The 27171-nt window shown below is 46.9% G+C and overlaps 1 protein-coding gene across 8 annotated transcripts in view; it reads right to left on the bottom strand.

Moving 5' to 3' along the window:
* Positions 1-26475, bottom strand: part of NIN (ninein) — a 108897-nt gene extending 82422 nt beyond the window's left edge. For 2 of the 8 annotated variants that reach the window (XM_065593971.1, XM_065593972.1), the window contains exons 1-4: positions 25762-25817; positions 24655-24705; positions 13449-13655; positions 1637-1718 (exon numbers count right to left, since the gene is read on the bottom strand). In XM_065593971.1, coding sequence (XP_065450043.1) covers positions 1637-1718; positions 13449-13634 — 268 coding nt within the window. In that variant the 5' untranslated portion in view covers positions 13635-13655; positions 24655-24705; positions 25762-25817. Of the gene's footprint in view, positions 1-1636; positions 1719-13448; positions 13659-24654; positions 24825-25290; positions 25332-25761; positions 25818-26069; positions 26158-26334 lie in introns of those variants that run through there. The other 6 variants (XR_010600837.1, XM_065593974.1, XM_065593973.1 and 3 more) reach the window with 6 other exon arrangements.
* Between the last annotated feature and the right edge of the window lie 696 nt (positions 26476-27171).

Below are 27171 nucleotides of genomic sequence, written 5' to 3'. Positions count from 1 at the left end.
TGTCACTTCCTTTCAGGCTCCTGTGAAGAACTAGACAATGAACCTAGCATTCATCACACTGAAGTTACACAACGCCTGTTGAAGGTCACCAGGGAGTAGACAGGATATAGAGTCATTACATGCTGGCGTCCCATGTAAGTACACCATTTTCACGCTCTCCACCAACAAGCATTAGTGCTGGCTATATTCTCCATCCATCCCTCCCTCCCTCCCCCACCCATCTTTTGCCTGGTCTACACTGGGGGGGGGGGCGGGGGTGTCGATGTAAGATACGCGACTTCAGCTACAGGAATACCGTAGCTGAAGTCGCTGTATCTTATTCAGACTTACCTCCCGTCCTCACGGCGCAGGATCAACGGCCGCGGCTCTCCCGTCGACTCCGCTACCGACGCTCGCTCCGGTGGAGTTCCGGAGTCGACGGGGAGTGCGTTCGGGGATCGATATATTGCATCTTTGAGACGCAATATATCGATCTCCGATAAATCGATCGCTACCCGCCGATGCGGCGGGTAGTCTGGACGTACCCTTAATGATCACTCAAATGATGCAAGGAACTGGCTTGCTTTTTGTGGTGGGGGGAGGGGACAAAGACTTGAAGTGCCTCTATTTGCAATGTGAAATTAGCTAGGTTGTTCTATTCAGTTATAAAAATCTCAAATTATCAGTGTCAATATTACAATAGCCTGTAGAGGCTGAAACTAAGATCAGAGCCCCACTGTGCTAGGTAACAAGACCCACTCCCTGCCCTGAAGAGCTCACGATATAAATAGAAGAGACAGGAATGAGAGGGAAAAGGAAGCATCATCCCCATTCCACAACTGGGAAACTGAATCAGAGCCATTAAGAGACTTTGATCCACATCTCCCAAGTCCCAGTCCAGCGCCTAAACCATACGACCATCCTTTCTCTCTAACTTATTAAATAGAGTAATTTTACCGTCTCACCTGGCTTCACTAAAAGGAGAGGACAGCAGTACACAGCCGTGCACATCTCTTTTCACCCAGTGAGTAATAGTTATCACACCATCACCCAAAACCAATGTCAGCATTTCTCCAAAGTTCAGGAGTTTGGAAGGCCCATCTTAACTGAACAGCTACGGATTCATCAGTTTGTCTGTACTTGTTTGTGTGAGGCTCCTAAAACACTGGGGCATATACAACACAAGGGGTTACCAAGGGAGGTTGTGGTATCCCCATCAGTGGAGGTTTCTAAGAAGAGGTTAGACAAACACCTGTCAGGGATGGTCTAGGTAGACTTGGTCCTGTCTCAGCACAGTGGGCGGGGCTAGATGACCTCACAGTCCCTTCCAGCCCAACATTTCTTGCTGAGTTCTGAGACACGGGGATTCCAGAAGTCCTCATGCCTGTCCAGGCATCTAGACCATGGTGAGAAGTGGCATATAAATGCCCCCAAAAATGCCCATAAAACCAAACACATTTTCTACCATCGATCAGAATTCTCCCCTCCTCCACTCCAGGAGGTTCTTAAAAGGAAAGTTCTGCCAAAGGAACACAAGAAATCCCTCTGCCTCAGTCAGCCCCAGCACTTGTATCCACATCTCTCTCTAAATGCTGCTGGGGTCCTCTTCTCTCAAGCACAGAAAAGGTTTCTTCAAGCACATTAAGAGAAACGTTACCTGGTTCTTGGAAGTCATCCTCGTTCGATAAGGTTCGGGATAAGATAAGGATCAGCGCTTCTTTAAACTGGTCAAAGTGGACCTTGAAAGAGAGAAAGACACATAAATAAGTCAACCAGCACAGAGCCTTTAACATGGGCAAGGAAATCCTGGGTAAAAGTCTGAAGTGATACTGCATGACTCATTCAAGGGAGTCTGTTTAAGCAGATGGCGCTCCATGTTGTGGAAGCAGAGAAAGAACTGACAGGAAGGGGATGCAATGCATGTTTACCTGTTGAGAGACCTGCTTAGCTCTCTCCCTCTGCGCAATTGTGAGAGTTAATAAAGCATCTGACTTGCTATACCTAAACAAATAGTGAGAACTCTGTTTTTCTCCGACAATACGTACCCAGGCCACTTCTTTGAATGCACAGATTTGTTTAAAACCAAAACCTATTGCAAAAGTCTCAAATGAGTCTCAACGTGAAGAGACATCCCTTACTTATGTGAATGGCAAACAATGCCTAGAGTACAGCGGTGTGACAGGAAAGCCATTTTGATGCATCAGGTGGATTCTTCTGTAGACCAGGGATCATAATGGTGCTTCCTACCAAACCGCTCGCAGATCAGTGACCCCCAGAGCATCTTTCACAACATAAGGCATAGGGCAGTGTCAGAGCACCAACACTGCCTGCTAGATTAGCCCCATATAGAGTCTTTAGACATAACCTCTAGCTCAGCACCTTGCCCAACCCAGTCACTTCTCAGTACCTGGTACAGCAGCTTCATTTCTCTTGGTAGTTGAAGTGTAGTGTCTACACTACACAGCTTTTAGCGACATGGCTGTGTCGCTACAGCCGTGCCGCTAGAAGTCGTGCAGCGTAGCCGGTGTTTGTCGGCACTCCTGCCAACAAAACTTCCACACCCAACGAGCGGCGTGTGTGTTGTCAGCAGGAGAGCGCTCCTTCCGACAACGCGCTGTTCACACTGGCACTTGTCACGGCAAAATGTGTGTCTTTTGTGGAGGGGGTTTAACACCTCTGAAAGACAAAAGTTTTGTTGTTCAATTGCCAGTGTAGACACAGCCTTAGTGTTTAAGAAAATGCTACAATCTTCTTCTCTTCTTTCCCAGCCTAAGACAGACAGCCTGGGTTATTTGTAGGGTGTTTCTCAGAGTGTCAACACATTGAGGGGAAGCGAAGCAGAGCTGCCAAAATTGTTTAGGTGAATAGTAACATCACTGACAAAAATTCATATTTTGGCCAAAAAAATTGGGGGGGGGGGGGGGGGGAGAATTGGAAACATCAAAATGGTTTGTCTCAAATCAACATTTCATTTCAAATTGACCCAAACAAAAAGTTCCTTTTTTTTTTTGGGCCAAAAAGGTCAGTTTCGGTTCAAAACTGATTTTTTTTTCCTGGATTTTTGGGGTCAGCCACTGAACCAAAAAGCACCAGCTAGTCACTGAGCTCTAAAGCGAAGTACTAGCTGAACATTTTCCACTGAGCTCTGACAGTGGCAAGACTTACGGTCTCTCCTCCTGGAGGAGGGAGCTTGATGGTCTAGGCCCGGCTCCTGTGAACGTTCTGTCTGCGGCACTCAGAGGCCTCCCCTTGCCGGCTGAGTGACAGTTCCAGTGAAACACAGAGGTACTAGTGGGAAAGGTGTAGTGATCTCGAGTACCTAGGTCCAATCCCATGGAGGGCTCAGATCCAGGGCTGGGACGTATAATTGGATGCTGTATTCACTGAGGAGCTAGAGCAGGGAGCAGATACGATCCCAGAGGTCGGTGTTGCTAAGCAAACCATTGCTGCATTTTGGAACAGTTCTGAGCTTTTTCAGAGCACACCGCTTAACCAAGCCTGAAGTACTATCGCTGCTCCTGCATCACCCCAAGAGGAGACCTGCTCCCAGTCACCCACGATTCATACAACTCACCACCCTCACCATGGAGGTTAGCTGGTGGCAACGGCAGACTCCCCTTTTACATCGATTCCTGAGAATGCCAGAAAGCAGCTCGGTTACCCAGTGAAGGAACGAATTTGAACACTGAACTACATGCAGAATCAGGACTTAAGAACAGTTAGCTAGAAGAGACCTGTCCAATCCCCTGGACAGGGCAGAGCATGGGGTGGTCGAGTACTCTGACCAGACTAGTTTTAAGTTTCTTGCTAAGCTATTTTGCGAAACGTTTGAGTGAATGAACATTTCGTTAGCTGGAGATGTCTGGTTTGATGGTCCACAGTGAAATAGAAATGCTTATAAATAGCTGTAATTAAGCTTCAGAACACCCACTGAAACAAACCGGGGAATTTCACACCTTTTGGCACTAGTGTCTTGAGCCTGCATCCTGACAGACTGAAACAGCAGTGCATTGGTTTATACTTTCAAGGTCATCTACAGGACTAGAAGTCTTGGGTGTTAAATATGGTAAAACAAGAAGAGGGAGGACAGATCCCCACAAGAGATTTGAATCCATGCATTTCTGTCGTCCTGCCTTTCTGCATCGCCTGTAAGAAGCACAGTTGCTTTACTGCCATTAACAGTAATGTGGCAGGGACACCGCCTCATTTGTAGAAGCAGATTTCTGAATGCCAACAATTCCAGACACCCAGGCTGTATAGCTGCCCCCAGTTTGCACAGCGAGCCAGAAAAAGAAAATGACAGGACAAAGGGGGGAAGCTATTTAATGTGGCTCAACTGCAAGCCACAGCTAACCTCAGGGATTTCCCTTTCAGCCAGACGAATCGGAATAGAATTCTCAGCGTTGTACAAGATTTGGTTTATTTTTTTTCTTCCTGAAAAATATCCTGTGCTAGTGGCACTAACTGCCGAGGCCTTGTCCACACTAGCAGATTTGGGGGCCATAAATACACTACTGGTGCAAGTGCACCAGTGGTGGAGGCTCTAGTATGCGGGACCAAGCTGATAACTACCACTGGTGGAAAGAACAAGAGTACTTGTGGCACCTTAGAGCATATTATGCTCTAATAAATTTGTTAGTCTCTAAGGTGCCACAAGTACTCCTGTTCTTTTTACGGATACAGACTAACACGGCTGCTACTCTGATACCACTGGTGGGACTGTCCAGAGAGCGAATTGTAGCTAAGTTCTGCTAGTTTGCACAGTCGTACAGTGTTAACACACCTGCCTAACCAGACAAGCTGTCTTTCCTGACAAAGGGGTGCAGGTTTTTTACTTTGGGTTAACCTAAGCACGTGACCTATCCTGAGGTAAATAGTGAAGATGAAGCACTTTAGTTTAAACCATGAGGTAAACTAGCGGAGGTCAACACTACGCCCCCATCTAGCTCCACTGAAGTAAAAACTACAGAGCCTTGTCCGCACTGTATTTTTAACCTCAGGACAGCTGACACATGTTAGTTACACTGAGGTTAAAAAATCCCGCACCTTTATTAGCAGTGAATGACAAGGCCAGAGAGCGAGAGCGAGAGAGAGCGTGAGCTTTCTCCTTATCCCAGGGCAGATCAGAGAGCATCCAGACAGCTACGCAAGAGTAACAATATGCAGATTGCTGTACACGCACACTGCTGCTAAGGAAAAGAATCAGCTCGTCTGCTAGCACAAATGAATTCTGGACTCAACGGTTCAAGCTATGCAAAATCACCACTAGATTTTTAAACATATGCACAAGAAGTAATTAAACAGAGTTAGATACATGTTCCGTAAAGAAACTTGTTAGAGACTACTTCATCTGAATACTAATTGCTGCCATTCATTCTACGTCTATTTCAAAATGCGAGCGTACTTCAAAGGGCAGTTTACAGGGATGGGAGAATTTGCCTGATTAAAAAAAAAAAAAAACTTGACATTTAAACTAAATGAGCATGAATAAAAGATGAAGGAGTTAGATTAACAGTTCCCCCCTGCATCATCTTCTCTAGGATGTATTGGGGGAGGGAGGGGAGGTTTCAGATTCAGCACTAGGAAACCGGCCCAGTAATAACAACAGGGTACCCTAAGTCAGTGCTGAATACATTAGCAGTTAAACCATTTTCAGCACTGGTTCAGAGGACCTACTGCTGACAGCTGGCAGCATTAAATCAACGTCCCAGTGTAGCTGGGGCCGCGGACGGGGTCGAAGGAGTCACTTGGTCTTGTTTCACATCCCCCACCACATTCCTTGTAATTTTCTCTCCAATCGGAGAATGGCGGAAAGCGCTGTGTGATGAAGGCGGCAAGTCCGAGCGGTCAGAGCCACCAGCTCACTTTGCCCGAAGTACCAGTGCTTAAGAACCTTAGCACATTCAGCGAGCTGACTGCCAAAGTGATCAATCAGTGCACCAAAGGGCTGACTAAAGCCAACGGGGCAAATTCAGGGGTGTAAGTTACATATAATCTACTTTAGTTAATGAGTGGTTGAGCAAGGTGCTAAAATACTATTAGACATGACTTCTAAGCATCCCTCGCATGGGCTTGCTGCTTAATTTAGTTAGTGGATTATTCCTGCTGTACTATACGGAACAAACTCCAGCTACCTGTAAATTGCTGGTGACTATTTATGTGCGATGAGAAACACGTAAAAAAAGGGGGGGGGGTCTGTTCTCCCATCAGTGTGCGAGGGATACAACCAATAACTAGTGGGAATTATTCAACTCTCTCTCTTAGCAGAGAGGCAAAGAATAACCCCTTAAGTACTCAAGAGTAGATATGTATAGCTAGCAAATGGGGGGGGGTGTATTACTATATTGTTCTCACCTAACAGAGTGCTCGTTGTTTTGAAGGAAGCCGCTGCACAATATATCAATGCTAAAGGCTTAAAGAGATATTTCCTGCCAAGTCAGAGTTTGCTATGCAATTGAATGAGTTTTACAAGCAGTGTTAAGGAAGGGGAAGGAGAGGGCAGGGAGGGGAGAGTAGAACCAGCGCATTTCCCTTGGTGTTTAACTCTAGCCAAACAGCTGCACACGGGACAGATGGCTCATTTTTATCACACGAAGCAATTTCACCATGACCGCTTCAAGTAGAATCCCAAGGAGATTAGTCTTCAGGGAAGAAGCTGATAGTAGTCTTAAAAAATTAACATTGCAATCAGCTATGCAATGGGATTAAAAATGCAAATAATTAGTCCTACAATACATCACTGCAAGTTACAACAATAGTGTGTTTAGCAGTGAAACAAGAACCCCGGGGAACTTGAGAAAATGTACAGGTGCCCTGCCCAAAATGGAGACTATGAAGGAAATGACAACAAAAATACAAGTCGTCACATTGGAAAAAGGCTGGGAGGCCTCTCATGAGGAATACAATTTGGCATTTGATCTCTGAACGCTGCTAGAGGGACACAGTCAACTGAAAGAGTGAACATGTGAGGGTTGGTTTATTTTTTAAACCTGCTTCTGTCATACAGTAAAAATCATTAAAATCAAAGGGGGAGGGGGGTGGAGAGAAAGAGGGGAGGAAGTATTCTTTTGTTGTTTATATTGCACATTTGATCTTGGCTGTCCAAAGAAAATGATGAAACAGACCTTATGTTTGTATGAGTCTTTCACAAAAAATATCATTTAAGTCTGGAGGAAAGGCAACTGCTAAAAAGTAAAAAAGGAACACACTCAAAGAACTGACCAAGGGACCCCCAGACAGACTGCACCTCAAACTCAAAATTACAGTTTTAAAAAGCTAGTTGTCCCTTTACACCAAAGATCCTCAAGCAATGGCTATTGTCACCATGCTGACACGTTCATTTCCCAGCCTTTTTTAAAGGCCGATGGAGGTACAGTACACAGAGATTTGAAAAAGCTTGTCAAGATATGGAAGTGGAGATACTGTTCTATCAGACAATCTGCGATACAGCAAAGCCTGTACAAATACACTAGCACAGCTATTGAACATACAGGAGAACCTCAGAGTTATGAACTGACCAGTCAACCACACAGCTCATTTGGAACTGGAAGTACACAATCAGGCAACAGAAGAAACAAAAAAACAACCGTACAGTCCTGCATTAAACTACAAAAAAAATCAAGGGAAAGCAGCATTTTTCTCCTGCATAGTAAAGTTTCAAAGCTGTATTAAGTATCAGAGGGGTAGCCCTGTTAGTCTGAATCTGTAAAAAGCAACAGAGGGTCCTGTAAAAAGAACAGGAGTACTTGTGGCACCTTAGAGACTAACAAATTTATTAGAGCATAAGCTTTCGTGGACTACAGCCCACTTCTTCGGATGCATATAGCTATATGCATATAGCTATATGCATCCGAAGAAGTGGGCTGTAGTCCACGAAAGCTTATGCTCTAATAAATTTGTTAGTCTCTAAGGTGCCACAAGTACTCCTATTCTTTTTGCGGATACAGACTAACACAGCTTCTACTCTGAAACCTGAGAGGGTCCTGTGGCACCTTTGAGACTAACAGAAGTATTGGGAGCATAAGCTTTCGTGGGTAAGAACCTCACTTCTTCAGATGCAAAGCTGTATTAAGTCAATGTTCAGTTGTAAACTTTTGAAAGAGCCACCAGAACGTTTTGTTCAGAATTACAAACATTTCAGAGTTACGAACATCCTCCATTCCTGAAGTTTTCGTAATTCTGAGGTTCGACTGCAACTCCATTTACCTCAACTTCTGAAAAACAGTCTCAGAAACTCAAGATCAAAAAAACTCCTAAGCCCCTTCAAAACAGAAGGAAGAGAGCACCATGGTGAAATAGTTACAGCAGATGTCAAGTTTAATGCTCTTGATGGCTGAATTAACGGGAGCCCAAATGACATTTCAGAATCTAGCAATTGGCAGAGCTCTCAAGTTTGTAGGTCCCATGTGCTGTTGGTACAGCATTTACTACAAAGCTCCTAATGCATAACAAACAGGAAATAAAATGGAGTAGAATGACACAGCATTAGTTCTGTAGGGCATTGGCAACCCAGTGGCCCATTGTGCTAGATGCTGCTACAAACAGGTAGGGAGGAAAGGTCCCAGTCCCTACCTGTTTTCCTGACAGTGTTTAGAAATCCTGAGACCCATTTTTAGAAGGAAGCTTCCTATAAACTAGCACCCTTATCAGCACTAGAAAGAAAAAAACAGAATCGTAGCAATATAGGCCTAGAAGGGACCCTGCGCTGGTGTGTGTGTCAAACTATTCATTATTTTCACTATTCGCCTCAACACAAGCCAAATCCACACTCTTCACGTTACCGCTCCCATGAAAGAATCTGGTACCAGCTTCTTATATTTCCCTTTCCTTGTTCTTCATAGAAGATTCGCGACTTGAAGTCATAATCCTCTGTTTGTGAATTCATTCCCACAGCAACCAGCCATACCGTCACAGACAGAGAACGACCTCAGGTGGAGAATAAACTGGGGCTAGATGAATTCTTAAACAGCCCATTTTATATGCACACACACAAAAAAATTCCAGAATGGAAGAGAGATACAGAATGTTATCATGGCAGACTTTGCTAAGAGATTTCAGGGAGGCAGCAGGCAGCCCTTTAAAGGGGAGCTGCAAAAGGAAAACAAACGGAGCAGGTGCTCTCTGTGCATGTTCGCCGGTTTGCTTTTTACATCAGGCGTATCTGTCTGAAACCCGACCTCTTCCAGCTTCTCCTGAAGAAGGCCACAAGAGAGTCTTCAGCCTTGTCTACACCCGAGTTTTAACCACTGGCATCACCACAGGATTCAATCTGCATTAAATCCTGGTACAATTTACACGCGTACAGCACATCAGCACTATGGGTCACATGGGTGTATCTACCTCAGTGGCTACGAACCCCAGTTTAGACCAGGCCAGGCCGCCCACCCAACTCCAGTATGTATTGGCACAGCGTAAGCTGTGTGCTGTTTAATACGTGTCTCTATAATGTGCTGGATACTTGGACTGCCGGAGCCTCAATACTCCCCAGAAACAGGGGCTGGGACAGCCAGAGGTTTTAGCCTCCTGCGATGGAACCAACCCAGTCCTCCCAATACCAAAGTCCTCCCATCAAAGAGAAGTCAGGATCAGCAGGAAAGAGAGAGTTAGGATGCAGTCTTTATACAGCATGAAGGAACAGCATAGAGCACTACCAGAAACAGACTCTCCTTGGTAGTTCTTTAAACTTAAGATTCTTGGGATGGAAACTTTGGTTTTGTCTCCTTTTGTTGAAAATCATTCGAAAGACAAGTTTCCTTAATGAGCTAGTTTTATCATTGAGGCCCTAGAGGAAAGTGATTGACAGCATTAAATGCTAACTAGATGCAAGGAATCGCTATTGAGATCTGTATGAACCTATGTAGCTGTAAAACTAAACTGATCCTTCACAAGCAGCAAACATTCAGCTATTACAGTGCAGCATAAAGATTCTGCCATCTGAAAGGAACGAGGTAAAATACATTCCAATGGCTACATGGTCTAGCCTCACATTTCAACTCTAAGGCAGGGACCATGTCTCCTTGTTTTGGGAGGCACCTCGTACATTTTCGGTGTGGCTGAACTAGAAGCACAACTGATGCAAAAAAGTCACACTAACACTAATTTTTTTATTCCCTACTGAGCATTTATGATGCAAGAACCATAGTTAACTGTTAAAGTCCAGAAAATAGACGGAAATGTACAAGCACACTGGCTACTGTATTTCAAAAGGCACGATGAAATGCACCCCACAGAGGAATTTGAAGGGTTATTTTGAGCACTGCCTTAGTACACAATGGAGATAAGAAAGGATAGTGAGAGTTGGGTTAGTCCTACTGCAAGACAAACTATCAGATTTCTATAACCAAGACATACTGGGAAGGTAGAGTGGATTGGTTAATCCTTAGAGTTTTATGCACAGAAAGTGGTATGCTAGCTTAATTCAAACTGACATGATTCCAGATAACCACCAAGTACATCAGAAGCAGTGTTTGTTGTATGCATTCCTATATAACTTTCGTCACCGGGGCACTGGGAAAATACCATACTACAAGCCGCGACTTTGTGTATTCATTATTCATAGGCAAACATCAAATACAAAAGCTGGCACATGACTTGCCGAGTTGCAACTGCTTAGACATGTCAGTTCATTTCTCCCCCACCGCACAAGTGTCCTTTAAAACAAGGTTGCTTTTTAAATACACAAAAGCAAAGCCACTCATGGTGTGGAGAGTAACCATCTGCAAGAACTAGATGGGTGCTGATGGAATAGACCTCCATTAGGGAGCAGCGTGTTTACTGCCAGTCTCTTGACAACCTCCCTAGGAAGCCCAAAGGATTTGATAACCATTAAATCAGGTTCATACTCAGGCATGGACCATTGATGCCACTAGCAAGTGGGGTAAGCGGGGAGGCGTGAGGAGAGGCTGAAGACAGAGATTATTAGAACTCTCATTAAGACACGAGACTATAACACAACTGTTCCCAAAGCCAAAAAAACCCCCCCAAAACATTGTCATCGCCTCAGGAAAGCTTTAGGAGATTAAGCACGTTGTGATAACTACGCAAGAGTGATTCAGTCCTCATGACATTCTTTAATAGCAGCCTCTTCTTTTCTTTAGGCTGAGCGTTTCCAACGTTTCCTTTTTACCTTGTCCCTGTTACTCTCCAAGTGGGCATCTGACAAGGGACTTCGTTCTAGCTTTACAGCTAGCATAGGTGGCCAAATTCCCTGGCAAAATTCAAGCAACCAGGCTTTTGAGGCACCCCTTATTCCCCACCCCCGTCTGCTCTCATGTTCCGCAGCGAAGCCGGATGATGGCGTCTGAACGGACAAAGTTCGAGCTGGTGTGGGAAGTAAGTAACTAGTATTCAAGCAAATGCCATGCTGCTATTTGGAAAGGTCAGAAGTCTCCTCTTGTATCCATTAATGCTTCCCTGCCAGCAAGTCCCATCAGCAAGAGAATCTCAACCCAAGGGGGAGGAAGTTTCTTTTTTACAAAGTTATTTTGTCTGAGGGAGATTAGGTTTGGTGAGAAATTCGCAGGTCAAATTATTGCGCTTGCCCTAGTCTGAAGCAGAGGAAACTTGGCCCTAGCTTCCTCTGTTTTCCTGATTTTAAGGAGTTTTATCAAACAAAGGCTTTCAGCGCCGAAGCTCTTCATTTTCAGGGGCAGGCGTCTTGTGCAATAGGATACAGCCCAGCAACACGTGACATTTGTTTTAAGTTTGAAAGTCCCATGATGCACCTGGTTCACACTGAGCAACAGGCTGATCTTGAAGTCTATAAAGCAACCATCACACCGTAATGCTGCTTTAAAAACAGGTGCATTCACTTGCACCCCCATTATCCAGACAAGCTGGTACCAAATCTGGTACACAGTATCACTGTACACAGATTCCGTGAGCTAGCAAGAGGGAAGCTCGGCTGTGGCGAACAATTCACAGACCACAGCTGCTCCTCCACATAATCCACCCACTCAGGAGTTACAGCAGAGTATTCTGGTTACATCTGAGGAAATCCCATGCTCTCTGTAGAGTGGGAGGATACAGTGGACTGTAAATTTAAAAGATCAAAGTCATGTCTGAAACTAGCCTCAGTTTTAAGAATTCTATAATAATTGAGGCCATTAGACAAAGACTGAACACCCCCTCCCCGCTATCTGGAAGGCTGCTGGAGCACAAAGTCACAGGATTTCTTCTTACCACCACCCCATGGAAGAAATAAAGGGAAAATACTTTAAACACAAACAGGATCAAAACTGAAACAAAGCCAGATCACTTTGGAAAGTTAATGAACACCTGTAGAACCAATGATGGCCCGTTTCCAAGCCTGCTGCCAGGAGTATATTTGGACAGAGTGTCATAAGGGCCGGACTAAATGTTGCACTCATTTAACTAGATGTGTTAATGTCGCCCCAATTGAGTTATACCGGTGCAACTTTATGTGTGTGGACACACTTACATCAGTTTAAATCTGGTTTATATCTGTTATTTAACAGGCATAAGCTAAATTGATGCATCATCTTACACTCGTTTAAACCTGTTTTCATCCGATGTAAGAGTGCACCAAACAAAGCTGCACCAGTTTAATTAAATCAGGGCAACATCCGAGTTAAAGGCGGTTTGTGTGTAAACAAACCCCCTTAGTTGAGTGCAATAGCTGAAGCAGAAGTCACTCCGCTCTGCATCGGAAAGGAAGTGACTCTAGCCCAAAGACTCAGTGTGACAGACTTCCTTAAAGTCTTAAGAAATGCATCCATTAGCAATAGTTTTCTTCCTCATTGTCACGAATTCCTCTTTCAGCAACTGTTTCAGTTCAAGAGAAAGCCATAGGGAAAAGCAGGCTATTTTCTTATGGTAAAGATTACGTCCGAATTGAGTCATTTTGGCTCCTGCTTCCAAGCAGCCGAGAGGAGAGTCACTGTATAAGGGTCATTACCTTTTACAGCAGAGGAGATAAGCAGCCTCCTTCACCTAGCAACATCAGCATGGTTACATCTTCACAAACCCCTCATGTGCACATGCTGCATCGGTGCATCTCAGTTGGGTAACACACCAGCGCAAGCCCTGCTGTGCCCTGGGGCACCATATCTACGTGAGGGTTTGGTGCCAGTGTAACCAGTTATCCCATTGTGGGTTGCCCTAGCCTAGAAACGGCCTAGGTCAGGCCATTAGCCTAGAACAGGGAGCACTGAGAGAAGTCCTGCAAAATACAGTTTGCAGGGAAAACCAGCTTCATTGACTAGTGCTCTTTTTGCCTCTTCCCTTGCAAGAAGTCACGGAAGCCGTTAATTTACAGGAACGACCGGGATTCTGAATTCAATAACCAAAAGTTCCCATGTGCTCCCACGGAGATGCAACAATCAGGGCACGCCCCACATTTTCATTATCCCCCTTTGCTAGACAGTTGCATGAGGTAGGACGTGCTGGTTGGCTTTGGCAGGGGCACATGGCCTCTGCCACTTACTCCCTCCATAATCAGTCGGCCTTACCCTGCCAAGAAGGTTGCCTTGCAGAAGCGTCTGTTGCAGCGCTCCAGGAGCCACTTCCTCCAGATGTAACACGTGACACAGATCGGTCAGCTCCTCCTGCCCAAGGGATCCAGTACCTGTGCTGTCAAAGCTATCAAAGAGCTCCTTGAGACGGGCTTCATACTGGTCCTGCTCGGCTTCATCCATCCCATCACCCACCTCGCTCACCTGCTGGGAGGAAGAGACATTGGATGGTTACACTGATGAAGGGCTTTACCGGACATGCTTTTGCACGCTGAGTGATGCAGGCAATTGCACAGTAAACAGTTTCACCAGCAGTGCCGAGTGAGAAGTGTAGCAATCCAAGCGCTGACGTGAAACCAGGCTAAAATGCCAGAGAGGAGAAACAAATCAACTGCCCCTACTGGGCGAAAGAACATGCTACTCGGCTGGCTCTGGGCCTCTGCACTGAGGATTTTTCAGAAGCTCTAATACATCTTGGCTTTACTGAATTCCACAGCCCAGCAACAGAGAAGAGCTTTCTCTCACCCACGCATGTTACCTGCAGCAACACTCAATCTGCATCAATAGAGGGTGATGCTGAAAGAAAAACACAACGACCTTTAGACAATCAAAAATCAGCTATTACCACCCACTCTCCCTATTGTTTTGAACTGGGTGAAAACAGAGAGCACTCCCTAATTCTAGCAAAGATTTAGGAAAAACTAGTCAGGTCCTGGGATTTCCTGCTAGGATGATTTCTTCTGGGATCCTGAATCCATCAAGGTGGTGATGAGTTTTAGTTCTTTCTCAGAGATACTTTTTTCCCCATTTCAATTAAGAAAAAAATTAGGGCTGTTGATTAATCAGTTAACTCACGCGATTAACTCAAAAAAATTAATCACGATTAAAAAATTTTATTGCAATTAATCGCAGTTTTAATCGCACTGCAAAACAAGAGACTACCAATTGAAATTTATTAAATATTGCGGATGTTTTTCTACATTTTCATATATATCTTGTATTGTGTTGTAATTGAAATCAAAGTGTATATTTTGATTACAAATGTTTGCACTGAAAAATGATAAACAGAAGAAACAGTATTTTTCAATTCACCTGACGCAAGTACTGTAGTGCAATCTCTGTCTTGAAAGTGCAACTTACAAATGTAGATTTTTTTTTTTGCTATAAAACTGCTCTCAAAAACAAAACAATGTAAAACTTCAGAGCCTACACATCCACTCAGTCCTACTTCTCATTCAGCCAATTGCGAAGACAAACAAGGTTGGTTACATTTACAGGAGATAATGCTGCCCTCTTCTTATTACAATGTCACCAGAAAGTGAGAACAGGTATTTGCACGGCACTTTTGTAGCCAGCATTGCAAGATACAATTGCATTACAGTACTTGTATTAGGTGAATTGGGAAAAACTATTTCTTTTGTCTTTTTACAGTGCAAACACTTGTAATCAAAACTAAATATAAAGTGAGCACTGTACACTTTGTAATCTGTGTTGTAATTGAAATCAATATATTTGAAAATGTAGAAAACATCCAAAAATTTAAATAAACTGTATTCTATTCTTAACAGTGCGATTAATCGCGATTAATTTTTTTAATCGCTTGACAGCCCTAAAAAAATCCTACTTGGCCACTATTAGAGTTCAGGAAGCTCTGAAGCCCAGTGATTAAATGGACAGCAGAAGGCAATTCTCATGCAAGCCTTTTTCAAGTTTTCAGATCAATTAGGACCAATTACATTAGGGAACTACTTCCATCTTAGGTCACCTGACCTGAGAATTTTAGCAGACTGAAGGACCTCATCCTGCTCCAGTGAAGAAGTGGGTATTCACCCACGAAAGCTCATGCTCCTATACGTCTGCTAGTCTATAAGGTGCCACAGGATTCTTTGCTGCTTTTACAGATCCAGACTAACCCGGCTCCCCTCTGATACTAGAGCCATGTAACTTACCCTAAACGTTATCTTCAATACGAACGTGAATTGCAAGGAGTGTCTTTTGGCTGAGTGGCCCCGGTGTAGCACCGAAGGCCTGGTTAGCAATACTCATTAGCTCTGCTTTATTCAGCAGAGACCCAGTGCATAATTATTTCTGCACTGCACAGAGGGGACCCTCCCCCTCCCACAAAAGACTGAATGAGTCAGGCTGATGCAAAGAGCTTCCCTGTTTACAGGATAGTACTAGCCGCTTCGCAGCAGTTCATCAAAACGCGGCTTGTTTAGCTTCACTGGAGCCAGCAGATGAGGTGGTGTAAGAAGAGAGTGTTCCCAGGAGCTACGTTTATTCCCTAGGTGGTTTAGGTAATGCTTTGTCTGCAATAGCAAGAAGAAAAACAACACACACAGTAGAAACAGAGCTGACTGTAGGTCAACGGTGTCAAGCAAACCTAAGGGACAGATTTCTAGAGCCCCTCGTCTGAAATGTCTCGTGTCACATCTTTGCTGTCCTCCACCTTTTACCCTTGCCCGTTATTAGACTGTAGGTAGGGCCACACCATGCGCTCCGACAATGCTATACAACATACTGTTATCCAAGAACAGACATTTCTACTCTGACCATGCTAGCTTGCTTCATCTTTTCCATCCTACATGTTGCCCGTCTCTTGGGTTGTTTACCAGCAGGAAAAATCAAATAGCACCAGCAACCACTTTCACCAACGGAAAGACTGCATGTAGCAGCGTTCTCCCTTTTATAGGAAGAAAAAAAGACTGACTTCTAACACACACACACACACACACACACACACACTCTCTCTCTCTAACTAAAGTCTGGGTTGCCCCCTTTTCTCTACAAGTAGCTCAAGTGCTTATGTCCACAACAACTGAGGAGATTGGCATGACAGTAGCATGCAAGACCACTTGAGGTTTTTCTCTACAGTTCAACATAGTGGCTCATTAAACTGTACAAACCCTCCTGCTCTGGGGAGCAGAGTATATCGAGGCCAATCTCAGTACAACTCCTTGGCCTGGATCAGCGTTCATGTCGCGCTCCCCGTCAGTACCTGGCCTGAGCTGGGCAAGCTAATGATCCAACCAGCAGACCAAATTTGGTGATGAATCCTGATCACGTGCCACCTAAGGTACATTGCACATAGGCTAAGAAGCCTTGGCCAGGTCAAGCGTAGCCCCAGGACTCGGTCAGCACTCATGAAAGGAGCTCCCAAAGCAAATATGGTACTATGTCATGGAAACCAGCGCATATGGGTCAAATTCTTATCAAGGTCTCAAGTCCATGCAAAGAGCACAACCACGGCAGGGCTCTTATTGACTTGTAGCTCATTAATGCGGAGCACTGAAAAGCTGCAAGCCAGGACATGTGCAAGGTGAGCCATTAAGTGAAAGAGCAGCAGAGCTGAACAAAACTCCTCTCTGAAAATAACCCAGCCACAGAACTGCACATTTAAAAAACACCCAGAAATGTTACTGGATTACACACACACCTGCATGAGCGTTTTTGGCCCCCGCTGCCTCCCACCTTCCTTAAAGTCGGGGATTAAGTTAGCTCAGCCTGGGGTTATGCAAATGAATTAATAATCAAAGGACCCAATCTCCGTTATACATGGGCTAGAAGCAGAATTTCCTGCCAGAAATGGAAAAAGAACACTGCCAAGAACTCAGAACACACGCGTCATTTTATTAAGCCAGTTTTTGGTGTTTCCAGCCTTGCTAATGACACTGAACAATGGGATCAGACATGGCTACAAAGCAGCTTCTGTAGACGCACCTTCCGGTGTACATTTATTCCTCCTCTTAAAACTCTGGAACAAGCCATCATTCATGACTGCCGATGAGCTCGCAAGGCCTTATGCGGAATTAGCTGGCCAACCACCCTTTCTGCATATATGTACATGGCCACTTATTTGCATTTTTGTCTCACACATGTAACGGAGCATGGAAACATCTGCCGACAGACGACATGGTCATTAGAAGCATGCAACCCAGGACCTTCTGCACAGGTTTTGGGCTCTCGGAGAACTGTTTCGCTGGAGGGACAAGCACAAGCAGACATTCTAAGCCAGAAGAGAGACTTCGCAAACATGCAGCCTGAGATCACAGCTCAAGGCCTCTCAAGTTTAGGAGGTTTTGTATCCGTTTTTGTCTTGCACATTCAGGCTGGGACTCTCAACGGCACCCACATTGCAATGGGAGAACCCCTGACCAAAGTGCTAATCGTGAGGAGCGTGGATCTCTCCCCTCCCCTCCTCATTGTGGGTCTCCTGCAGAACAGGGACCATGAAATAGTCGTGTCAAAGGGTACTTTTGCTTTTATTAGCGACACCTGCAGGCATTCAGGACCGCTAAGTTACTCTGACGGCTGCTGACATTACTGCCCAAAAAAACAAGCTTGAAGAATCTCAGTGCTCTTCAAGAGCACAGCAAGCCGCAAAATCAGACCTAACAAGCATTCAGCGGCAGAGGGCTAATCAGCGATAAAGCTGCCTCAAGTCGATGATCTTTGATAATTAGCTTTCAGAAATCCCCAGGGGAGAAGACAGGCCAGCCGACAGGCCATGCTCTCAACACATGGGCTGGATTCTGAATGGCCTTGGTCCTTGTGTAATCACTTACACCCACTGTGCACTCGCATGAATGACTACACAAGGAGTAGAACAATGAAGAATCAGGCCCCTTTTGTTCTCTGCTACAGATACTGTGGCTCCTATATGCCCTGCCCTTCGCATCATCTTCACAGCTCACTTTGGTATTCAGACAAGAGGCTGGTGAAGTGAGCATCAATGGCAGAAACGGCAAGAGAGTCAGAACACGGTCTATGCCACTGTCACCTCCAGAATTACTTACTAAAGTGCACTCAGCCAGGACCTACACCTGCATACAGCTCTGGAACTGCAGAAGGCAGTGTAGACACACATCCCACAGGGAACACGTGACACCCAAACTCCCATCTGCATTGGCTTATAGAGCTGTTCTACACAAGAAAACTAGACTGACCGTGGCTCAGGGGGGTGAAAAATCCACATCTCTGAGTGACCCAGTTAAGCCGATCTACGTCCCTTTTGTAGGCAGTGCTAACCTCTCGGGGAGGTGGATTACCTATGACCCTCCTGCCAGCGTAGATAGCGTCTACATGAAGCGCTGCAGCGGCACAGCTGCGATTCAAGCATAGATAAGTTTGGTGCAATACACAGCTGTGGGTTTCAACTACAAGACTCTAAATGGTTTGGGTTCTTCCCATCTCTGGACTGGCCTACACGGTGTCTGAACCCTCGTGTGAGTGGACATGATGCTGACCTCTGCTTGGAAATCAGCACAGCCTGGGATGAATCATGTTCAGAAGTTTGGCAGTTAACACCACTGTTGACATCTGGGGGAATACTGAGCAATGCAGAATTTGTGCAGAATTCATGCTCTGCACAGAATTTCCTTTTTCCCTTGCAGAAATGGGCTGTAGAGCTCCTGGCTGCCATCAGGGGCTGCTGGACCCAGCAGAGCCCAGCTTGCAAATACAAGGTATTGTGGGAGGAGAGGGGGTGGGAAGAGAGGTGGAGCTGGAGAGTTCCTAGCAGATGCAGTTGCTGGCATGCCCTGAAGGAAGGGGGTGACATGCAGGAAACTCCCTACAAACACCCAGCATCAGGCTGTTTCTCCCTCTGGATGCCTGGGCTCGGGGGGGAGGCGTGCCAGTGTCTGAGATGGGGGGCCCTGCACGTGGGCTCTGGAAGATAGGGAATGCAGGTGGCTAGGCTGGAAGGATCCCCCATAGCTGGGCTTTGGGGGGGATAAGGGTGTGTTTGTCTGGGCTGGGGGGTACCCTGCAGCTGGGTTCTGGTGGGGAAGGGGTGCTGGTTTCTGAGCTGGGAGTTGCCCCGCGGCTGGGCTTTGCCCCGCGGCTGGGCTCTGGGGGTAGGAGATATGGGTGTCTGGGCTGGGAGGGGCCCTGCGGCTGGGCTCTGAGGGGAAGGGGGCAGAGAAACAGGAATTGGGTTGTCATAGGGGTTGTCTTTAATGGTCACTCCCGGGGGAATATTTTTTGTTGACAACTAAAATATGCAGAATTTAAAAATATTGTGCACAGAATTTTTTGGCACAAAATTCCTGCAGGAGTAAACTGTGCTCAGACACAATAAAACTTCATTGCGTTAACCCGCCCTTAAAGACAGCTTTGCCCATGTGTTGCACCATGTCAGCTGAAGTCGGATGCAGCATTGAAAGGCCCCAGATTTAAAAAAATGAAGGGGGCTGGTGGCAAAAGAATTTCCATAATGGGTTCTTATTATTTGTACTGTGGTACGACGTAGGGGTCCCAGTCAGGAACCGATTGTGCTAGGCGCTGCACATGCATCTATCAGAAGGATGGTCCCTCCACCAAAAAGCTTATAATGCAAGTATACAATGAGATAACAGGTGGGTATGGACAGATGTGGGCGGGGGAGGATTGGGGCGTCCTGTGGAGGCCAAGGGAACAGCAAGACCAATATGATTATTGCAATAATCAGCAGTCACAGGACACCAGCTGCCCACCTATTGTCCAGTGTTGTTTATGCATTACAGTGGAGGTGAGTGAAAGAGCGTGGTGACGTTGGGGATTTTTACAGGGAGCTCCACTTATGCATGAGGGACGGGGCAAAGTGCAAAGGTGTCAGGGAGAAAGTCAGACCAATGGGCAATGAAGGCTGGCATTGTTGGCAGAGCACACCCTAAATTGTTGCCTCTGTTGGACGGTGAGGAGAGAGTTTAGTGATCTTTCAGACACACTGCAAGGCCTATTTCCGGACCACGGTAGGGGAAAGATCAAGGAATACTTCAGGTTCAAAACTCAGAAATCTTAGCAGTCCCTCCCCAGCTGCACTGAGAATGTGTTCCCTTCCCCCACTCTCCAGGAAAGCATTGCATGTTTTCCCATAATATCTCAACAGCTTTAAAAAGATTGATTAGCTAGATAGCTAGATCTTTCTGTAGGCCATCTAATAATCATCTTCAGCTGAAGCCAACCAGAGAAGCTGGGGCAGCCTCCCCCACACACCCTCCACTTTATAATCCAGGCTCCAGGACACTCTGTAAAGTGAGTCAAGATGCCTGCTCATCTCTCGGCCTTATTCAGCAGTGCTTAAAGAGCTCTTGCCTCATGACCTCACATCATCAACTGGCACCAGAAAAGCCAAGGCGTGTGCGAGCCACCATCAAGGAGCCCAGTTACCCAAGCCAGCAGTAGCAGAACACTGTACTGTAGTGCGCCTCTGACCTCCAGCAATTTCAAGTGCAGAAACTGACTTTGTGTCACCGCTGCGGGTTATGTTCCATTGGGGGCGGTAGGGGAGATGTGAGAGAAGGCAGATTGGCAGGAGAAAGAAGGCCTAGAACGGGGGGAGGGGGGGGGGGGAACAAAACAAAAAAATACAAAGCCAGAGTTAAACTCAGGCCTTTCATCTCCCCTCCAGATGGCCCAGCAGCTGAGCTCCTAGATGGAATGTCTGGCTTGTCTTACTGCTCAGTCGCTCTCCATACTAGTGCATAATAAAAGCTGCAGCAAGAGCAATGCTCAGCACAGCTGATAGAGTCGCCCACGTCAGGGATCACTCACTAGCTGCGAGATGCAGTCTCCAAGGTTTTTTTTATATAGCGGGGGGGGGCGGGGGGGATTTTGCTAAAGTAGTTTTGCTCAGCCTCACATTCAACCCTTCGTTGTATCTGTTTTACAGCACTGAAGCCCTTGTATTTACTCTCCCAACATTAAACGTTTCAACAGATGCTTCAGCACAGAAAACCAAAGCTTGATCTGCTTTAACGTACCGATGGCTCTTCGTTCATCAGAGCCTCAAGGTGGCTTCAGCCCTTAAAAGTATTGGAAAAGCACTAAAACTAGAAGATGGTGAAACTTTTAGAAGGGACAAATCCACCAGAAATTGACAGTGTAGCAAGTTTCCAGTTAGCATCAGGGAAGTTTTATGGGAGATTCTTAATAGAAAATAAGCTTAGGAAAAAAGGTTGGATATTATAATAAATATTTATAATGAAGGTATCCTTCCCTACACATACATTTTGTGAAGCACCACAGTAAGAAGCAGCTGTATAGAGGATGAAAGGAAAATATTTTAATTGTGGAGGAGACCAATTCAACCTTCCTGCTAATTTCCAAACCTCTTAGATTAAATCTACCTTCTCAAGAGAACCAGATAACCTTCACAATATATGTTGCAGAGACCTGATACAACTTAATTTCAAGCTAAATTTAATAACACAGGCTCCAGAGAGGACTGCTACTTAGAATGGTAAACTCTCGAACCAATATCAAACTTCAAGCTTTCGTATAAAACCAATGGAGAGGTAGATTTACCTGATCAACCAGTAACATGATCAGGTAAGAATAATACAATTAGCACAGCACAAATGAATACTGCATTTGTAAGTCCGTAATCAACAACAAAACAACGTTGCTATAGGAGGAAAACCAATCAGCGCATTGGCCACTTTCCTTTAAAGGAATATCATTTACTGTCATTTTTCATTTTCACGGCCACATTTAATCCTGTCCATTTAAGTTATGTTGGTCCAAAAACGTTTCTCTAAGCTACTGCCCTGCACCCTAATTTTTTTATATTCATGAATAAGCTATCTCTAAAGGATCACAAAAGTAATTCAAGAAATAGCCATGATACGGTACCTATGGTTTTGCCATTAGTCTTCACTGCTTTGCAGATTTGAATGATTGCGAGTTAGACATTCTTATTAGAGTGCTGTATCATAAGCCACTATCAAAACAAGAACATTAATTTTAGAAGACAAGAAGCCATTTTTGCAGCACTCTTCCCACACTGAAAAGCAAGATCATAGTTTGACAGGTTAAACTGTAACTTATTCTTCTCTTTCCACTGATTTGACAATAGGAATTACACAGGCATATGGCAAGGAGAAAAAAAAAAAAAAAGGTCATGTTTAAAAAAAAGGGCCTTTTCACAAGATAAATAAAACATCCATTGAAATGACTGATACTTGAGCTCACTGAAAGGTCTGTGATTGGTTGTCTTATCTAAAGTCATTATCTCTGCCAGTTAATGAACTCTCTCTCTCTCTCAGCCATCTGAGCAGCGTCTACATTGGCATGATTCACCACCTACTTCCAATATACATCTTCTGCAAACCCAGGCTCTTTGCTTTTTATGCATTTCAGAATAATTTCTAAAATAAATCCATGCCACTCACAGTCTTGCAGTACCTTATTTCATCTCATGAGAGCAACAGTTCCCTGACGTGTCAGACAATGCAAAAAGGCAATGGGGGCAGAGAAGCCAAAGGGGGGGGAAAAACCCCAAAAGACAATTTTGCAAATGGCACCTTAGTATCAGTAAGTCACTTTACAACACACTGAACTCTCTTCAAGGGTCACTACCAAAGTCAATTCTACACCTGGCATCTGCACTGTCCCATTGAGTAGACTAATAATTTTTGCAGCCCAATACTAGTCACTGTGAACCTCACACTCATCTATCACCATGTTCCCCCATCTAATTATTCAACACAGCCTGTATTTCCAATCAAACTCTTAAAGCCTTTTAAAGTTGGCAGGGAAAGGGAATTCTGCTAACCATGTTGCGCTCCCTGACAGACTAGCAAAAGATAAATTGTGTATAAAGTGCTCTAAATCTATGTTAATAGCTCAGAAAGCAGCGCACCGTTTTGAATATTCACAACACTTCAGTATGTGCATTGTAAGAGCCTCAATAATAAGCCTTCGCATCAATAAGAAAAAACAATGTGCCCATCTGTTTTGATTATAGGAACGACCGCAATTTGCACATCGCAAGAACTTTAGAAACCCTTCGTGTGGTGAAACCCAAGGTATATACACAGCGCTAATTATTTTCAAAGTAAACAAAGCAAGCAGCAGATATATCCCACAACATCCCATTTGTCTGGAAATAAGCAATTACGTAATTTGCAAGGAGTTCTCAACCCTGTACTTGCTCTGATAAGTCTTTTGTCTCTCCCTAGCCTATCAATGCTGACTCACTGCCATACCACTGAGCATCTATTTAATAGCAGGCATCAGGCTTTTTAGCACCGTAACCTTTTTATTACCATTTTCCCCTCAGTTGGGCAAATGAAAATCCAAGAAGATTCACAGGATTAAGAAAAAAAAGAATTAATTCACCCAGCAGGTAAAATCCCATGTTTTCCCTCTCTCACTGTATAATTCTGCTAGGCGGATGCGCCGGGCTTCCATGCCATTTCTGAGGCCCCAATCCTGCAGCTGAAACTATGCGATGGCAGGGGTGTGCCCCGGCAGATCAAACTGCAGAATCAGGGACTAGGATGTGTCAGGATTTTCTCCTTGTTTGCAGCTGTATCTCCGTGCCCTGCCTTCTGCCAAACACCTTTCTAGATTGTCCAAAATCTTAAAGAGCTCATGTTTTACTACCAGACAGCAGATGCTGTCTGTAAACTTACTTACCGAGGTAGCTTTGCTTTCAGTAACAGATCAATCACTAGACAACCAATATTATTAAAACCTAAAGGGCAGTGACCATCTGTTTCTTTAAGTGTAGAGTCAGGTAACTTAGGCCCAAAATTTATATTGTTTAAAAAACAAACTTGAAAAAAACAAAACAAAAACACATCTTTTCATGGAAATAGACTCAAAACCCTGAGGCTATCAATAAAAAACAGCTCATCTGGATTCCAACCAAACTCAAACCTAGCAGCACTGTGCAAGGGCCCGCAGCCGGAGCAGGCAATGGGCAAGCAACAACAATGAAACTGACTAGCCGGTTTCTATTGTCCAAGCCCAGTAAAACGCAAAGAGACACCAGCATGAATGGTGAAAAGCCAGCCAGTTCCTTAGTGATGGACAGCGTTAGTAATAGCATTGGGAAGGAAGGTCTGGATATATTCCAGCCAAATAGCCAGAGATGTTGCTTATTCTCCCCCTCACCCCAAGTTAATCCCACGCAGGGACAAGAAGGGTTATCTAACGGCAAAGAAAAGTGACCATGTGAATCTTGCGAGCACGGGCTTTGCTCTCTTCCAGTACAAACAAAGCATCACTGTCCATCCTTAGCAACCCGGACAATGTCCTCAATCCACACAGCCACTGCGGCCAGCCAAACAGGGGCACGTCCCAGCTCTGCTCTCACCTACGCTAGCCTGAGCCAGGAGCCACCCGCTTGCAGTTAATGGAGTTCCACTGGTGTAAAACTGGCAGGAACCAGGATCAGACCCCTGAGCCATGTCTCCCCCCTGCCCTCACTCACCTTCCTGTGAACGAAGCTCTCGCACAGCGGCCACCTGCACCCCAAGTGCCACTGCAAAGCAAAGGGGGAGGCTTTTGTTAGCGCTTCAGGAGGGTACAATGCACCCCAAGCCCCTGCCGCTGTTCTGGGCCAGCGTCCTTCACAGGAGCCTGCACGGGGACAGCACACGCAGCATTAACATCTCTAAGGAGGCAGCTTTACAAAAGGGAGCTGCGAGCTGCTGCCAGCTGAATGCACCCCTCCCCACCGGCTCCCCTGCCCCTTCCCCTCCCTCTGCTCGCTTCTCCCCCCGCCCCTTCCTCTGCTTCCCTCTCATCAATGCCCCCCTCCCCACCAGCTCCCCTGCCCCTTCCCCTCCCTCTGCTCGCTTCTCCCCCGCCCCCTTCCTCTGCTTCCCCCTCATCAATGCCCCCCTCCCCACCAGCTCCCCTGCCCCTTCCCCTCCCTCTGCTCGCTTCTCCCCCCGCCCCTTCCTCTGCTTCCCTCTCATCAATGCCCCCCTCCCCACCAGCTCCCCTGCCCCTTCCCCTCCCTCTGCTCGCTTCTCCCCCCGCCCCTTCCTCTGCTTCCTCTCATCAATGCCCCCCTCCCCACCAGCTCCCCCTCCCTTCCTCTGCTCCCCCTCTCGGTGCACACCTCTCCCATCTTCAATGCATCCCCTGCTGCACCCTACACACAAGCCCCGCCTCGCTCTCCCCAATCCACCCCCTTGCTGCTCCCATCCCTAGATTCACCACATGTACCCCACCCAGCCAGCTCCCCCCTCCTCAATGCACCCCACCCCTCCCCCACCCAGCCAGCTCCCCCCTCCTCAATGCACCCCACCCCTCCCCCACCCAGCCAGCTCCCCCCTCCTCAATGCACCCCACCCAGCCAGCTCCCCCCTCCTCAATGCACCCCACCCAGCCAGCTCCTGCCCCCTCAACGCAACCCAGTGCAGCCCTCCCAGTTCCCTCCCCCTCAATGCACCCCATCCCATCCCCCTGCACCCCACCCATCCCCCATGCACCCAGCTCCCTCCCCCTCAATGCACGCCCATGCACCCTCCGAGCCCGCTCCCCCGATGCCGCCGCCTCCTCCCTCCCCGGCCGGCCTGGCGCCCCGTACCCGCTTCAGAGCCTGCGCGCCCGGCCGCCGCCCCCGCTCCCATGCCGGCCCGGCCCGGCGGCTCGCTCCGGCTCCCCGCGCGGTGCCGGGGCCGTTGCCCGAGCGCTGCAAGGGGGAGGCAGCCGGCGCCAGGCCGAGCGGGGCGGGGACTGGCCGGGCACCGCCCGCCGGGGCGGAGCTGCCGGGGCCGCAGGCGCGGAGCCCGGGGAAAGCTGGGGCTGCTTCACCCCCCGCGCCTGACCCCCCCGGCAGCGGCCCGCTCCGCCAGCAAGCCCCCCCTTGTCCTGGGGTCCCCCCGAAACCCACCTGGGGCTGAGAGCCGGGCCACGCCCTGCCTGCCTGCGGCTGCCTTGCTTTGCCGGCCCCCTATTTATTACTGCCGGTCACTATCCGTCTGTATGGCGCGAGGCCCCGCCCCAAGGCGCTGACAGTCGCAGGGCTTGTCTACACTACGCCACGGCCGCAATGGTACTTCGCCAGGACTCTCCGGTTCTCCACCTCCCCACGAGGCGGTGGCTAAGTCGAGGGGCGAAGCCCTCTGGTCAAAACAGCGCTGCTTACACCGGCACGTACCCCGTCCTCCTCCCCCTCCTCCCGGGGGTGCTGGGGCACCCCCCAGCTTGAAGTGGTTCCATCTTATACAGGGTTTCCAGTTTGGTTCAATGGCTCTCAGCCCCCCCGGCTCCTCCTCCTCCTCCTTGCTGTTCACAGCATGAGTCTGTCTCTCGGCTCCTCTGAGGTATCCACGGTGGTGCGTGGGATGGTGGTGAGGTCACTGCCAAGTATTGTGTGCAGCTCTTTGTAGGAGCAGCCGGTCTGAGGTTCAACATCAGATTGACTGTTGACCTCCCGGCCTTCTGACAGGCCTGCCACAGGTCCTGTGCTTTCACGTGGCACTGCTGCTGGTCCCTGTTGTACCCTCTCTCCTGCATCCCCGGTGCAATCTGCTTGTAGATGTCCACATTTCTGTGGCTGGTCCGTAGCTGTGACACACAGCTGCTTCTCCCCCAATATGTCCTGTCTACTCCCAGCTGGAATACGGCTGCAGGGTGGAGCTGACATGGCACTGTTGGAAGACAGAATACTGGGCTAGATGGACCTTTGGTCTGCCCCTGTATGGCCGTTCTTACGTATTTATGGTCAGCGTGGCAGCAGTACACAACAATGGAGAGATGCTAAGTACTCACCAAGCTGGACAATCATAGGGTTACTATATTTGACAAATAAAAAAAGAGGACCCTCCATGGGGCCCTGGCCCTGTCCATTTCCCACCCCCAGCCCCACCCCAACTCCGCCCCTTCCCCGCCCCAGCCCACCCTAACTCCGCCCCCTCCTCTCTCCCACTCCCAGCCACGCGAAAAGGGCTGCCCGAGCGCTACCGGCTTCACGGTTTGCCCCCAGACCCTGTGC

The sequence above is a fragment of the Chrysemys picta genome, chromosome 4 (assembly GCF_011386835.1).
Source record: "Chrysemys picta bellii isolate R12L10 chromosome 4, ASM1138683v2, whole genome shotgun sequence".
In the NCBI taxonomy this organism is placed as follows: Eukaryota; Metazoa; Chordata; order Testudines; family Emydidae; genus Chrysemys; species Chrysemys picta.
Note: the sequence above shows the minus strand (reverse complement) of the source record. Positions and strands in the feature narration are given on the sequence as shown.